A 16496-nucleotide genomic window follows, 5' to 3' on the forward strand; every position below is an offset into this window, starting at 1 on the left:
TAGGGGAAGTATGACGCTGTGATGCTAACCATGCTCAGGCTGTCTTACAGCCAGGCTGCGTACAGGAAAAGTTTTTGTACAGGAAAAGTTTTTCCGTTAAAAGTATTTGCACAAAAGAGTGTCTACACTGGCACGGACGCTTTTGCGCCAAAGATATCTTTTGCGCAAAAGCGTCCGTGCCAGGGTAGACGCTCTCTTGCGCAAGAAAGCTCCGATGGCCATTTTAGCCATCGGGCTTTCTTGTGCAAGAAATTAACGTGGCTGTCTACACTGGCCCTCTTGCGCAAGAATACTTATCCCTAAGCAGGAGCGTCGGAGTATTTGTGCAAGAACCACTGATTTCGTACAGTACAAAGTCAGTGTTCTTGCGCAAATTCTCGCGGCCAGTGTAGACAGGCGGCAAGATTTTGCGCAAAAGCAACTGCTTTTGCGCAAAATCTTGCTAATGTAGACACAGCCCCACTGTGGAGGTAGACTCGTGCGATTTAGGATGCTGATGTGAGTCTGCAGCCGTGGCGAGAGCGTGTGTGTCTGTGTACACAAGCAATCGAAGAAGTGACAGGAGTTCTTGCCTTATGGTGACTCTGGTACTTGGACGTGTGCTGTCCGTATGCACTCCCTGATCCTTCCTTCGCTGCTATGGACACTGGTGGCAGACGGAGTCTGTATTAGCGAAGAAACGGTGATTGAGATCGCCCCCTGTGCCCTCAGTTAGAAGCATGAGGACGCTTGCAGGACAGGCACAGCCCCCACAGACACTGCTGGCTGAATGAATCGGAACTGGAGTGTGCTGGGGATAGGTGCACCGAGCGTGGAATGTATCTGTCTGCTTGTGTGTGTGTAGAGCCGGGGGAGGGGGGACCTTTTTGGGTCAGGAGCCGCTGACCCACCGAAAAATCAGTCGGGGGCTGCACACAAGTGAGAAGCCAAAAACAAACCAACCCTCACTGACGTGGCCCCCAGCTGAGAGGGAGAAAGTCAGTCCCCACATTCCCATACCAGAACCTAAGGGGGCCCAAGCTACTAGATTTTCTGTGCTCCTACCCTGTGGTGGGGCAGTGTGGGTGGGATGGGGGCTGGCGTGCCGTTGCAGTTTCCCCAATGCTGGGGGGGAGGGCTCTTAGACTCGGGAGCCGGATCTAGGCAAGCCAGGGGCCACATCTGGCCTCTGGGCCTGAGGTTGCCTACCCCTGGTGGGGAGAGAGAGAGAAACCACATATCCTTAAGAACCTTGTTGTAAGGCAGTAACCATTTCTTTTAATCCCACTTCTGCCGCCATCATTCATTGTAGCCCTCAGGCAAGTCATTGCTACCTCTGCCTTAGTCTGCCCCTTTAAAGCAGGCTAGAGCTGTGCATGAGGGCTGTGCTCTGAAGATGTAAAGCCCCGCGTCATTATTGTGAAGAGCCCCAGGTCTGTGCTCCCATGCAGAGGCTACATCTGTGTTTTCTGCCGCCACTGCAGAGCGAGTATCGGAAACGTGGGTTCTCGGAGGTGGTCACCCCTAACATCTACAACGCCAAGCTCTGGGAGCTGTCTGGCCACTGGCAGCACTACAGCGAAAACATGTTCTGCTTCCCCGTGGAGAACGACACCTTCGCCCTCAAGCCGATGAACTGCCCCGGTCACTGGTGAGCGAGGGCTGCTGCCAGGTGGCCACTCAGCGAGGCAGATCTGTGACGGAGACGGGAGGGAGGGAGGTCTAGAGGGTAGAGTGGGGAGGCTGCGGGTCAGGTTCCGTTCCCAGCTCTGGGAGGGGAGCAAGGTCTAGTGGGCAGAGCCCGACTGACGGAGGATTGTCCTTGGATTTTGCTAGGAGCTGTAGAATAGTTGCCTCCCATTCAGCTCTCTTGCCAGGCGGGTGGGCGAGGGAGGTTCTACATCTTCCTAACGCGTGTTTCATATAAAGCCACAGCCGGCTGGCCCTGCCGCCTAGACCAGACATCCAGTTTGGTGCCCCATTGACGCCCAGCGTGGGGCGCCCCCTTGCAGCTCTGTCTCCCTGGTGCGTTTAGGCCTCGGCAGCCAGGATGGAGAGACCACGGAGCCGTTCAGCTGGGGCGTCCCCCGCTCCTGTGGGAGGCCCCTGACTGGTGGCTGGGTGGGAGCAATCCCCTTCCCGGCTCTCCTGCCAGAGCAGCAGCAGCAGGGGGGCTGGTTGGAGAGCAGTCCCCTGCCCTGTTGGGTCCTGCTGCCACGAAGTGTGTCTCGGGGACTTGGACAGGCTGCAGCCAGACTCTGACTTCCCCCTCCCTCCATTCTGCCCGTCAGCCTGATGTTCGCTCACCGGCCCCGCTCCTGGCGGGAGCTGCCCCTCCGCCTGGCCGATTTCGGGGTGCTGCACCGGAACGAGCCCTCGGGGACCCTGACCGGCCTGACCCGGGTGCGGCGTTTCCAGCAGGACGACGCTCACATCTTCTGCACCCTGGGCCAGGTGAGCGCGTGGAGCTGGGTACCCCCGAGGTGTGGGGTTAACTAACAGGCCCCCCAAATCTCCTTGGGGTCGGGAGCTGCCTTCCATCCTGCCCCCCAAATCCCCTTGTCTGGTGTGTTCCTTCTCCAGCTGGAAGGCGAGATCAGCGGATGCCTGGATTTCCTGCAGGCCGTGTACTCGGTGTTCGGCTTCTCCTTCCGCTTCTACCTCGCCACCCGCCCGGAAGGATTCCTGGGGGACCCTTGTGTGTGGGAGCAGGCCGAGCAGGTGGGGTGTGCGCCCCCTTTCCAGTGAATGCAGCATTGGTTGAGCCCTGGCCCGCGCGCCTCCTGTGCCCGGATACGTGGGTGTCCCGTGCTAAGCGGGGTCAATTGCTGTCCGCCGGTTGGATGGGGGAGAACGTGCAGTGACGGGGTCGGTTCAGCAGGGGGTGCTCTTGTCCCCACCTCGGTATTCCCCCAATGGAGCATTCTGCGGCTTGCACTGTGCATCTTCCTGCTGGTGTTGAAGCAGGGGACCTGGCTGCTGCTCATTGAAGACCCCGGGGCAGGTTTTTTCAGAAATTCAGGTTTCAGAATCCAGGCATCCTGGTGAAATTCCCGCCTGCATCCTGGCCCTCGGAGCTGAGCACAAGGGCCGGCTTGTGATTAAGGCTCTCCGCTCAGGTTCTGCAGACCTGCATAATTCTGAGCTCCGCCACTGACTTTCCTTGGTGACCTTGGGCAGGTCACTTCATCTTTGGGGGAGGGGATTTGCTTCCTCTCCCTATGTGGCTGGTGCACATTAGTGATGGCTGATGCTTGCCCACCCTTGCAGGTGTTGAGAGGCTGATGTGTTTGGGGGTGAGAGATTTGACAGCTGTTTTCTGGGGCACAGAACAGCACATGAGGCATGGTGGGGGAGTTGCCTGGAGTTCAGACTGTACGACCGACAGGCCTCCTTGTATGCTGCAGCGGCATCAGATAGACCCGTCTGCTCTAGCATGGTCTGCCGAGGCAGGGTCTGTCTGCTGGTCGGCAGGGTGAAGGCTGGTGGCTTCTTGGCTCGACCAGTGACTTTCAATACTGAGTCTCCTCCGCTCAACCCTGTGGCTGGCTGGCTGGGACTGCGTATCCAGGAGTGACCCGGGGCAAAAGGCATCTCTTCTCCTAACCCCCCCCCCCCCCCCCTTTACCTTCCAGCAATTGGAGAAAAGCCTCAATGACTTTGGGCAGCCGTGGGAGCTGAATCCAGGCGACGGAGCGTTTTATGGGCCCAAGGTTAGTGAACCCTCGAGCCGCCATCAATGGTTGGAGCCAGGATGCCTGGGTTCCCAGCCTGCGTCCGACTTGCTTTGCCTTTGTGGGCGGGTGGTGGGCGTCCCTGCTTTCTGCCTCAGTTTCCACTGGGGATGTTAAATATCGGTTAATTGACTAGTCGATGAACCTCATGAATTCTTATCGGTTAGTTGACTATTCTGTAGTCCCCAGGGGTGGGGCCGGCAGCCAGTGTGCTCTGGTCCCACACCTGAGGAGTCCCTGCCACCTGGGGTGCCAGGTGGGAGCTGGTCTGCCAGGGGAGCCAGTTTAAAAACCAGCTCCCCTCGTAGACCAGCTGTCTGTCATCCTGCGATGCTGCCTCTGATACAGAGGCAGCAGTGCGGGGTGGCTGTAGACCCTGTCCAGGGGGTGGGTCCTGAGCTCCCAGACCCAGCGTGAGCTGGAACTGAGCCGGGCCGCCTGGCTCCTCATACACTTTAAATACAGGGCTGCGGCCGGGATAGGCCCCAGACCTGGCACAAGCTGGGACTAAGCTGGGCTACTGGCTGAGTGGGAGATAAATGCGTGTAGTCTATAGCATTAACCGATTAGCTTTGCTGATCAGTTAATCAACTGCACCGTTACATCCCTAGTTTCCACCCTTGTAGCGTGAGTGTAACGACTCTCCGCTGTGAAAAGCAGGAGGCCCCATTGTGATGCTCTCTGCCGACTTCCTGCCTAGCTCAGGCCGGAGAAACCTGCCCAGTGATTCCTGCGTCAAACCCAGCACTTGCTCTTGAGCTAGAGCATCCGTGATCCCGGCCCTCTGTCGGGAAGCAAGTGGCCAGCTCAGCACAACAGGTTTATGAAGCTACACCCAGGGGCTAGAATTTTGGTTAATTCGCAAAACAGCTCAATTAGTAAAGCTAAGGCAGGGCCCAGAACTGGATGCGATCTTGTTTATGCCCATTCCCCCCTCACACGCAATTTATAAAGAATCAGCAAACTGCGTGAGATTCAACCAAGGAAGACTAAGGGCTCGATCCTGCAAAAGCTGACACGTTAACTCACCTGTGCAAGGAGCTGCAGGATTGGGCCCTCAGGTGTAATGTGCAAAGGAGCTGCAGGGTTGACCCTTTGGGCTCCTTCTGACCCAGCTGTGGTTTCCGAGATGCAAACGCAGTGATGGTTGGACTTTCCCCCATCTACAACTCTCCGTCCCCCCGGGCTCAGCTCATTGCAGTGCAAGGTTCCTCGATGAATCTTTGCAAACGTGGCGCTCTAAGGACCAATGGAGCAGGTGTTTTAAATGGCTTAAGGCTGAGATCCCAGCCCCACTGGAAAACTGACTGGAGTGGGGGGGGATCCCTTTTGAAAACAGCGTCCGAGTGAAAACTTGGGAGGTTTGAAAAGAACTCTTCAGAGGTAAATTCAGGGCTGTTTGCTGGGAGTGCATCCCATGAAAACGACTCTCTGCAAACTCAGGGCTGCCTCTTGGTCCAAGCACACAATCAGCCGTGTGCTGGGTGTTTCCTGGGACTTAATCTGCAGCTGGCGCTGAGATCTGTCGCCTGGGCTCATCCCTGCTGGTCAGGAAATACCCCAGAGATCCTTGCTCCTGCTGAAGCCATAAATAGCATGGAGGGGGTAATGGTTAACAACCCGTTTCCTGTACCGATAAGCCGAGTTGCATCTCCATGGAGACGGGGTTCCGTAGACGGTGCTGCCTCCAGCATTCCAGGTTCCCCGGGGGGGGGGGGGGGCTGAAGCTCCGGGGGTGTGGGAAATGGGCGACACTCGAAGCGAGTTCACGCTCTGTTTCAGATTGACATTCAGATCAAGGACGCCCTGGGCCGATACCATCAGTGCGCCACAATTCAGCTGGACTTCCAGATGCCCATCCGCTTCGACCTGACGTACAGCAGGTACAGGAGGAGGTGCCGGGGGGGGCTGCTGTGGACTTGTCTTTACAAACAGCGTGTCAGCAGCGAGCTGTGGGGCCCGCCTGCCCCTTGCCAGCCCGCTGCTCACGGGCTGTCCCTGTGGATGCCTCCTTGGGCCTTTCAAAGCCAGGTATGTCAAAGCACAGCAGGCGGAAAACTGGTTGTGCTTAGTAGCAGGGGCCGCACAGACATTTCGTGCACCGCACACTAGCCTGAGGTAGATTTACACCCCCCGCGGTGCTGCAAGCCAAACGTTGTGGGTGAGTCCTTCCCGACCGGGTGGGAGTGGCTTTTGGAAGGGTTGTAGTCCTCAGGTAGCCTAGTGGTGAGTCTCTCTGGCTCCCTCCCGGTGCCTGATCTCCAGGGGATATGAGCTTGCTACCTGCTTTTAAGAACCCAAGGGCGACCAGATTGGGTCAGACTCTGGTGCACCCAGCCCAGTGTCCTGTCGTCTTGCTGGTGCCAGGTGCTTCAAAGGGGCAATTATCCAGCGATCTGTCCCGTCAGCCTGGGTTAGTTTCCGGCAGTCAAATTCTGAGAGACAGCCAGAGCATGGGGTTGCCTCTCTAGCCATCTTGGCTAGTAGCCCTTGATGGACCCGTCCTCCAGGAACTTACCAGTTGATGAACGTTCAACCCAGTCGTACTCCTGGCCTTCCCAACGCTCCTCGGGTTGGCTGTGCGTTGGGTGAAGTACTCCCTTATAATGCGTGTTACACCTGCTGCCATGTAGTATCCCCTGGCACGTGTGTTCTGTGAAAGCGTAAAGAACACGTCCCTTTTTACCTTCTCCACACCACTCACCCTTTATAGACCTCTCTCGTGGTAGCCTTCGCTTGCCTCTTCTAAGCTGAACCGCCGCTCTTGTCAATCTCTGCTCACTAAGATGGCTCTCAACGTGTGTTGGTTGTTGGGACGTAAGAGCTGCCATCCTCATCCCGTTCACACAGAGACAAAATAAGGATGGGGAGAGGCATCTGTATGGACACAAGCAAAGGCAGCAGCCCCACTCCCGTCTTGACATGCTGCCACCGCTTTACTAACCTGACTGCGAGTAATGGGGCAGTAATGTACCTGGGTTCATAAAGGAGCAACTCTTAAGGCTACCGGGCATTTCACTGTTTTGTGCAGGGCGGATACCAAAGCCACTTAAGTGCCAGGAAAATGCCTCAAATACAATTTGGGAACTCGGTGAAGTGCAGGAACTGACAGGATTAGAATGGAGATAATGTGCATTCCCACCGTTCCTACCCACTTCCACGATCGCCTAGACCCACACAGAGGGTCCTCAAGGCGGAACAATGCTCCAGCGCTGTACTGCCACAACAACAACATCCCTATGAAACTACACAACCAAACCCATCGCCTGCAACATGACTCAGAATTCACAGACATCATCCTCTTCATATGAATGACTGCCATGATAATAGTGTTCAGCACTGGGTCTTCCATGCCTGGTGCCAGCTGGAAAATGGAACCAGCAAAATGGATGAACAGCAAGAGAGGAATCACTGGACTGTTATTTTAACACCAAGTCCTAGTATTCCTGGAATTTCAGCGTTCATCAGATGTGCCGTGAGAAAAAACCTAAAACAGAGAGCAGAGTGATAGAAAAGTGCACTGAGAGATCTCCCAAGAAGGAAGAGCAGGACATTTGAACTAAGGCAGAACTGTGTGAACTTTATGATTAACAAAGAAAATACAGTGTAATACACGCTGTGGCTGCAGTGCTGTTCACTGCCGTTACATCGCTGCATCTTAGAGCAAGCAAATTACATCACTGCAACATCACAATAGACACGACTTCATTTTATACTTTTTTCTTCTGTCTTGTATTAGTTGGCTGTTACTTAACCCAACTTTACTCCTGAGTGAGAGCACGTGCATATGGCTGTAACCAGCTGTCAAGGGGCAACAACCTCTTGTAGGTCCCTAGAACTTACCCTCTTGACTAAGCGTCCCAACGGCCACCTAGGCTGTCCAGAGAAGATCCCAGTGGCTTCGGTCAATATGTCTGCCCCCTATATCCACAGTACTGTGGCCCAGCGGTTTGTCAATATAAGTGTTGTTGTATTCAGGGTATCACAGCCCAGTGGCCTCAGTCAATATACATAGGAAAAGCTCCCTCTTCCCCAGGATATTCGCATGGCGCCAACATTAGCATTATTTCGGTGCCAGGCTAAAGCCACCCTTTTTACTCAAGCTTTTATTAGCGTTTGCATCTGCGGGTGGGTGTTACAAAGGCACCTCCCAACACGGAGCGACGCAAAGGCAGACGCATCTCCCTCCTCTTGAGATGTCTTAGCAGGTTCTATGTCCCTCTGGGGTCTCTCGTATTTTAATTTTTTATATATAGTTATATTGTGTTTTAAAAAATTTTGTCAGCCGCCTCGAATATTTTAAATAGAGAGGTGGGGTAAAAATATTTTAATTAAATAAATAAGGAAGCTGTTTCGTACCCATAACCATTTTTGTTGGCCTTCTCCGTCCTTTTTTCCCCCAATTCTCATGCATCGTTCTTGAAACGAGGTGACCAGAACTGCCTGCGGTATTCAAGGTGAGGGTGTCGCATGGATTTAGATTGGTGTTTCTTAAATTTTTTGAGATCACGGAACACCAAGCAATTTTTTTTTTTTATTTTAATGTGGAACACCTATGAAAATTTTCTTAAAAAAAAAAAAGTCAGACAAACAAGGACAAAAACAAAGAAGCGGTCGCGGCACACCTGCGAGTTGTTCACGGAACATAGTTTAAGACACACTGATTTAGATGGTGGTATTATGATAGTCTCTGAGTTTATCATCTGTCCCTTTCCTAAGGGTTCCTAACATCCCGTTAGCTTTCTTGACTGCTGCTGCGCATTGAGCTAGAGCTAGCCCCAGTGACACCAAGACCTTTGAGTGGTAACAGCTCATTTAGACGCCGTCATTTTGTATGTGTCATGGGGATAACGGTTTTCCACTGTGCGTTATTTTGCTTTTCTCCGCACTGAATTCCATCTGCCTTTGCGTTGCTCCGTGTTGGGAGGTGCCTTTGTAACGCTGCACAGTCTGCTTTGGACTCGGCTCTCTTCACTCCTTTGGTAAAGTCTGCAAACTTTGCCACCTCGCTGTGTACCCCTTTCTCCAGGTCGTTCAGCCCTGACCCCTGTGCAGCTCCCTGGGGGAGCTTGCTATTTACATCTCTCCGCTGTGAAAACTGACCCTTCGTTCCTATCCCGTGTGTCCTGTCTTCTAACCAGTTACTGATCCATGTGCAAACCTTCCCCTTATCCCATGGGTGCTCACTTGGCTTCAGAGCCTTCGGTGAGGGACCTTATCCTGCATCAGTCCCTTCTGAGCCAGCCAAGACAGTGGCCGTCACACTAGCAAAACGCACCGTGAGCTCTGCATTCCCCACGAGCCCAGAGGAGCTGGGAAGACCATAGGTGTTGGGTTCTCAGTCTCCCTGAGCCCCCGTCAGCGAGTCCAGCCCTGAGAGTTTCAATTTACCAACAGTGAACAAATAGAATCCTAGTTCTAACCAAATCCTGCCCGAGTTCCCCCTGCGTTTCCACCCAGTTATGCTGTTCTTAGGGTCATAGGAATGGATAGGTCAGTGAGTCCAGTCAGCCACTGTCCCAGGCAACCCCCTCTTGTTATCTCATTCACAAACAAGTCAAGCTACAGCTTCCAGCTAGCGAGGTCCTTACTCCCCACCTCTGCCCCTTATGGGAGGCGGGTCCGATCCCTCCTTCCTCGGGAGGTTAGAAACCTTCCTCTCATTCCCGTCTTCACTTTATTCTGGCCCGGTTTGTCCCCATTCATTCTTCGCTTGCCATGTGCTGCTCATTAGCTGTTGTGTTCCGCTCCAGAGGTGGCTGCATTTCAACGGCCCGTGATAGTTGCAGTACGGAATGCCCGAGGTTTATGAAGCCAAGTGGCTAAGGCATTGTGGGATCCTTGGGGAAAAAAGCATCCTATACATATTTGGTTTTTTTCTTCCTGCAAATCTGGGCACTTCCTGACAGTCCCCTATTCAGCTTAAAAGGCCTCCCCCGGATGTTAGTGGCAAAATTCCTGCTGACGTCCCCAGGAGCCGAGCTCAGCCAACACTGAGAACTTCAGCCACTCCAGGAACCTTGAGCCCTTAACTGAAGATGTGACTACACCTGATGCATTTTGCAAGAGCTGGAGTGTTGACCCCGGTGGTCTGGCCCTGTCCCAGAAAAGCTGACGCATAAGGACCTGCCTCAGAACTCCATGTTTCACATTAGCTGGGGATTAATTCACTTCCTCTTTCGAGCTAAGGACAAACGGAGGTTTGGCAAAGAGTGTTGTAACTGTCTCGCCCAAGAGCTGGCTGCATTTCCGCGGTGGGCGAGCGGGTGATCTCCCTGGAGGGAGAGGCTGACATTTCTATGCCCTTTGGAGTGTTTTGAGGCACCGTTCCTGCTCACGTCAAAGAGAGCTACGCCAGTAAAAAGCCCACGAGTGGCTGAGGGGGAAAGTAACCTCATCCGACAAGGGCTCTTGGAGTCTCTGTAGCAACCTCGAGTGGCGCATCCATCACGTATAAACATATTGTCAGGCAGTGAAATCAGCCCCAAACTCTTACGTCCTCCTCCTCCTCCTTTTCTGTCTCGTGTTAGACCCTGGGACTCATCACTCTGTACGTTGACCACTTCCCATGATCCTTTTCACCCACAGCAAAGACGGCAGCACGCGCGAGAGGCCGGTGATGATCCACCGGGCGGTGCTGGGCTCCGTGGAGAGGATGCTGGCCGTGCTGGCTGAGAACTACGGCCGCAAGTGGTGAGGGCGGTCGAGCTGGCTCCTCAGTGTGGGTTGGGATTTCTCCCCGGGTGTCCCCTTCTGCCGCAGCTACCCAGTGAAGGTCTGCTGGGGCAGAGGAGTGGTTCTGAGTGGGTGTGTCCGGTTAAGGGATCGCGGCGAGGAAGAGAAGCCAGGTACCCTGATGCCCAGAGCTCCCCTCCTGGATGGGGCAAGGGCTGGTGCACCGAGGTTGGGAGTTCTGTTCCCAGCTCCACGTTGGGCCCGTTGCATAAGCATTAGAGACCCGTGCTTTTCGATGCGCTCGGGCTAGGTTCAGTCCCTGCCGAGAAGCCGGCCAGGACTGCCAGTGCATTAGCGACTCGTCCTGCGTTAGCAAAGCTCGTGGGAGCAGGACTCCCCAGCTGTGAAGGGGGCGGGGAGGAGAGGGCTCTTGTGTGATGAAGTGCAGGGAACTCAGCCTCTCTCTCGCTTTCGCAGGCCCCTGTGGCTGTCCCCTTGCCAAGTCATGGTGATCCCGGTGGGACCCGACACGGAGGCCTATGCCCAGGAGGTGAGTGGCGAGATCCGGGCCCCACCTGCGCTGCCTGTGGCAGGGATCTCTGACGCCTGTCTGTCTGTCTCAGGTCCGCGAGACGTTCCGCCAGGCGGGGTTCATGGCCGACGCCGACACCGACTGGGGTACCACCCTGAGCCGGAAGATCCGGAAGGCCCAGCTGGCTCAGTACAACTTCCAGCTGGGTGAGAGCGAGGGTGTGAGCGTCCTGCAATAGCCACGTCCGGCCTGGCCCTGGGCGCGTGCCCGGCCGCAGCCAGACAGCCATGCCTGGGGCGTAGGAAAGCTGCATCGTGCTTCCCCTGGATGCCCCATCAGCCCCTGTCCCGACGCACGGCGACTAGCCGCCGTCCTGGGCACGTCTCTCTGCCGCCTCTGTGCGCCCTGGCTGGCGGGACTCTCGTGCGCAGGATCCCTCGCCCTCATGGGACGGAGAAGGGGATGCAGCCGTCTCCACGGCAACACCCGTCACTCATGCACACACCCCAGGATGCCCTCAAGCGGGGGGGGGGGGGCAGCAGAGTGGGGAATGCTTGGCCTGCCCCTCCCATCAGAGGACTAGCAGCTCCCAGCTGGGTTCTCTCTTCCCTGGAGTTTCCTCCGGCTGGGGGGTGGACCTCGGTGCAGAGCAGGAGGGTCCAAGGCCTAGGCGGAGGGGCGCTCGGTGCATGGCCCTGCTCTTGCAGGGAGCTGTGGGGAACGGGCAGGCAGGATTCTGCTCTTGTCCCTTCTGTAGCTCCTGGGGGTCGGCAGGCCTTTTCCAGCTTCCTTTCCTTGCCCTCTGTCTCCCTGGGAGTTTAGGGGGCAGAGGCAAAGGCTACTAAGCCAACCTCCCCCGGGTTCCACAGAGGCAGCAGCTAGTCCAGGGGCCATGTAGACTCCAACCCCGTGGACGTTTAGCTGGTTATTGTCTGAGCTGCCTGAGGGGTTTGAACCCCCAGCCAGCGGGAGCAGAGTGTCCAAAGCCCTGAGGTGGCTTTTCAAATCTGCATCTCCATCCGGTTCACTCCCCCTGCCGCCTGTTTCCCCGCGGCCCTCCCCTCCGCTGGGCCGAGCCAGGCTGGCAGGGCCGTTTCCCTCTGGTTCCTGGCAGTGTCACCCCGGTGATGTGCACGGACACGGGGCTGAGGCGCTCTCATTGGTGCACATACCGAAAATCACGGGGTGGCGGGGGTGGGGCCAAGGGGTTCGGCACGTGGGAGGGGGCTCAGGAGTGACGGCTCCGGCTGGGGGTGCAGGCTCTAGGTGGGGGCTGGGGTTGAGGAGCTCATGGTATAGGACAGAGGGTTGGGGTGCAAGGGCTCCGGTGGGGGTGGAGGCTCTAGGGTGGGTGGGGATGAGGGGCTTGGGGTGCAGGGTGGGCTCCAGGCTGGGGAAGGGTGTGCGGGGGGGGGGGGTTACAGGGCTCTGGGCTGGGGATTTTGGGGTGGAGCCGGCCATGAGGCTTTGGGGTGTTCGGGCCTGGTGGGGGGACTCAAGATGGGGTAGGAGCTGGGACTTACCTGGGTGGCTCCCTGCTGGGGCCAGCAGACGGGCCCTTCCCGCCACCTGGGGCTCAGGCTAGTGGGGAGGGGCCCTTCCCTGCTGGCAGCGTCAGGGCTTGGGGAGAGATCTGCCCCTGCACAGGGCTTAGTGGGGAGCCACGCCGCTTCGGGGGACGCAGGAGGCCGCACGAGAGCGCCTGTCCCCAGACTGCACCCGACCAGCCCTCGCACCGTAAGGGGGAGCTGAGCTGCACAATTAGCTGAGTCGCCGGCGGGGGCAGGGGAGGCAGAGCCGGCTCTTTTCCACCGGTCAGCACCGAGTCACAAGCAGCGCAGCCGGCTCTGACTCAGCAGCAGGTTCCCCATTTTCCTCGGCTCTTCGGGGTCGGGACGGGCCTGGGTCGATTCTGAGGAAAGGGCTGAGTCCTGCCCCCGCCGGGTCTCTGCAGCCGAGCACCGCAGCTGTGCCGGGGTGACACTGCCAGGAACCAGAGGGAAACGGCCCTGCCAGCCTGGCTTGGCCCAGCGGAGGGGAGGGCCGCGGCAGGGGGAGTGAACTGGATGGAGAAGGAGATTTGAAAAGCCTCCTTAGGGCTTTGGACACTCCGCTCCCGCTGGCTGGGAGTTCAAACCCCTCAGGCAGCTCAGACAATAACCAGCTAAATGTCCGCAGGCCTGGAATCGAAGTGGCCCGGTGGACAGGGCACAGGAGAGGGGGTTCTGGTCCAGCTCTGCCACCGGCCTGTCGGGTGACCTCAGGCAAGTCACGGCCCTCCCGGGCCTCAGTTTCCCCACCTGTAAAACAAGCTGACGAGACGGACTGCCTTTGTAAAGCACCTCGCCCGCTCCTCTGAGACGAGCGAGGGAAGATCACTAACCTGACACGGCCTCTTACGTTTCCCGAACCTCAGTCCCTCCAGCCCCTGCGAACTCCCCTCTTATTCGGCATTACGGCCCGCGGCGGGGCAGTCGGCACTCTTGGGCTCTCTTCTCGTCTCTGCCCCCGACGGGAGACGAGCGCGTCATGCGAGCAGGGTGCAGAGAGGTGGAAGCGGGTTTCCTGCCCGGGGTGTGACCGTCTCCCCGCCCGTGCCAAGCAAAACATGCCAGCAGCCCACCAGGAGAAAGCTGGCTGAGGCTTCCTGTAACAGCCGGCTGCTCCCGGCTGAGTGACACACCTGGCCCCAGGCACTTGTCAGGGAGGTCACAGGCTCCAGCTCCCCTCCCCCATCTCTTGCACTTTGGCTCCCAGGCCTGCGCTGAGCGTGGGGATCCTGAGGGAGGCGACACGGCTGCCCCGCCCATGGCTCTTCCCTTGCCCCCACGGTGGTTTTGGTCTGTACTAGGCGGCGATAGCGTCACCACGGCTGCAGAGATCCGGCGGGGGCGGGACTCAGCCCTTTCCTCGGAATCGACCCAGGCCCGTCCCGACCCCGAAGGGCCGAGGCAAATGGGGAACCTGCTGCTGAGTCAGAGCCGGCTGCGCTGCTTGTGACTCGGTGCTGACCGGTGGGAAAGAGCCGGCTCTGCCTCCCCTGCCCCCGCCGGCTGGGGGGCACTGCCTGGGCTCCGTGGAGAGCCCTTTGTGCCCGGGGGCCGAGGGGGGCTGAGTCGTGCCTGGCGCCGGCCGCAGCCTCCTTGTAACTCAGCGACGGCCCCTTGGTCCCTGGGCTCCACTTGTCCGGGAAACCCAGACATCTCCTGGGAACGCGCAGCGGCAGCCCTCCGCAGAGCCCGGCGGGGGGAGAGAGCGCGGGGCTCCCCTATCACATCGCTGCCCTGGGGCCGGAGCTGAGCTCAGCTCCCCGCTTCCTCCATGTGCCACGGGCTGATTAGCCACGGCCCAAACGACAGGGGCCTCCCGCGCTGCCTCGGCCGCTGCTACGGCTCCGTGTGCGCCGGCCCGGCTGCAGCCCGGGCGAGCAGGATGCCCCCCCTCCCCGCCTGCCCTGCCTGCATTTTAAAAGTGAACCGGGATCCAGAGGGCTGCTCCACCCAGGCTGAGCCGAGCCCACCATGCCGTGGGGAGGGGCTGCTGGGGCCGGGGACTGAGCCCCCCACCCTCCTCCGTTTGGGGCGGGACACAGTGGGTCCCGCAGCTGGAGCCGCTCCCCCCACCCCGGGGCAGGCGGGGGTCGGGGGCTGCTCCAACGGGTGATGCTTAGGGGGTAACCAGTTAACTCTTTGCATCCCTACTGGGAACTTGAGCTGTTTCCCCCGGGGCTGGCTTGGCGCCTGTCTCCCGAAAGTGCCACCTTGGAAGCCCTGGTGCCTGGGATCCTCTGCCCCCCACGGGGGTGCACATGGGTCACAATGGGGCAACTGCCTCCCCCCTCTCGCTGTCCCGTCCATGTGCCTCAGGCCGGCCCTGGAGGGACCCCAGGGGCGGGAGTGCCCAGGCCCGGGCTCGGTGCTGGGGCTGCTGACCCAGGGAAGGGGCAACAGGCCATGTAATTGCTGCACCCACCCCCATTCCTCAGCCGTAGCTTGACTCTCGTCCCGTCACTTCCTGGGGGCGCTGGAGCAGAGCCGGAGCCACCCCGCAGCCTGTCCCGTCAGCAGTGCACGGGGGCTGGGTCCCTGCCTTCCCCTGGTCTCCGGCTCTGCGGGAGACGAGGTTGCTGAGAGCCTTGCTCGGTCCGGCTGGGTGCTTTGCCCCTTGCAGGGAGCTTTGTGCACAGGCGAGGTTGCCAAGGGGTGTGCGGGGCCGGGGAGGACGCAGACTGCCCGTTGTAGTCTGCCCTGCCTCAGGCTCGCTCTCTCTCCCCCGCAGTGGTGGGCCGGAAGGAGCTGTCCCGCCGCACGGTGAGCGTCCGCACGCGGGACTCCAGGCAGCACGGGGAGCGCGGCCTGCAGGAGGTGCTGCTCAGGCTGCAGGAGCTGCGGGATGCCCGGCTCAGGAACGCCGAGGAGCTGGTCTGAGCCCGTCCCTGCTGGCTGTGGCCCTTGCCACTGGTTCGGCACCGCTCCCGGCCCAGGGAGGCGACGCCGGCTGCTCTCCCCGAGCACCGTCTCCACGCTGCAGCGTCCCCGCCGGACACCCTGCTTCCCCACGGAGTCCACACGCGGGTGGAGGCCGCCCCCCGTGCACGCAGAGATCTGCCGGAGCTGTCCCCCACCCACAGAGCAGGAGCCACGTTAAGGGCTGGGGCCAACTGAGCGCGTCCTTCCCGGGCGCCAGGGGAAGAGGCAACACACGTGGGCGCTGGATCGGAGCAGGGACTAGAGCCCAGCCGGAGGAAGACTGTTCCTGGAACTCGTTCGCTGGGCCTCAGGTCCCCTGGGCTGATTAAAACGTGCGTTGAAGTCGAGGCAGCGTGTCACTAGTGAGGTCTGGCAGGGCCGCTCGTACGCTGCTCGCTCCCGGCCGGGGCCCGGCTCTGAGCGGCTGGCGCGTGGCGCCCGGCGGGAGCGAGTGCGGCAGCTAGACGGCTGGCTGTCCCCTGCTCCGAAGTGCTGGGGGGCTGCAAGTCCTTCCCTTTGCCGCCGAGGATCTCCAGGCCAGGGGCTTGGTGCACAGTAATCCGCGCCTCCCTGCCTGTGTGTGTCTGTACCAGATTGCCCCGGGAGGCAGGGCTCCAGCGAGGGCGGATTCTCCCACATTCATTCCTAGGGGGTTTCTGCCCCTTCCTCTGCGCTGTCTGGTGTCCCAAGACGAGACTCCTGGTTGGGGGCCCACGAGCCTGATCCGGTCTGGTGATTGGTATGTTCTGTTGAGTCAGGATGCCTGGGTTCTCTCCCCAGCTTTGCTCCCGGGTGACTGGGCAAGTCGCTTCTCCGCCTGCCTTCCCTGTCGCGCGTTATCTCATAAAGCCCCCAGCTCTGACGGGCTAAGTGGGCCGCACCTACTGCACCTAGCTTCTGCATGGGGAAACTGAGGCATGGCATGATATTGCACCCATACACGCACTGGGCCCACGGGTGCTTGTGCCAAGTCACGCGGCACGTTGGGAACAGAATCCCAGCCCCCTGCGTTCGCCCCTGGGCTGTGCCCCCTTTCGAATGTGGGGTCATGCAGAGCTGGGCCTTTGGATTTACTGGCTGGGGAGAGAAACCAGCTCCCCTGCACAC

General features: G+C 58.7%; 1 protein-coding gene across 2 annotated transcripts in view; it reads left to right on the forward strand.

Moving 5' to 3' along the window:
* Window positions 1–15736, forward strand: part of TARS2 (threonyl-tRNA synthetase 2, mitochondrial) — a 33599-nt gene extending 17863 nt beyond the window's left edge. Inside the window, exons 10-18 of one of the 2 annotated variants that reach the window (XM_075907410.1) lie at window positions 1464–1630; window positions 2271–2433; window positions 2563–2700; window positions 3615–3692; window positions 5496–5596; window positions 10302–10406; window positions 10866–10938; window positions 11012–11126; window positions 15199–15736. In XM_075907410.1, coding sequence (XP_075763525.1) covers window positions 1464–1630; window positions 2271–2433; window positions 2563–2700; window positions 3615–3692; window positions 5496–5596; window positions 10302–10406; window positions 10866–10938; window positions 11012–11126; window positions 15199–15347 — 1089 coding nt within the window. In that variant the 3' untranslated portion in view covers window positions 15348–15736. The other variant, XM_075907411.1, reaches the window with a different exon arrangement.
* Window positions 15737–16496: the final 760 nt, after the last annotated feature.

The sequence above is a fragment of the Pelodiscus sinensis genome, chromosome 24, assembly GCF_049634645.1.
Source record: "Pelodiscus sinensis isolate JC-2024 chromosome 24, ASM4963464v1, whole genome shotgun sequence".
In the NCBI taxonomy this organism is placed as follows: Eukaryota; Metazoa; Chordata; order Testudines; family Trionychidae; genus Pelodiscus; species Pelodiscus sinensis.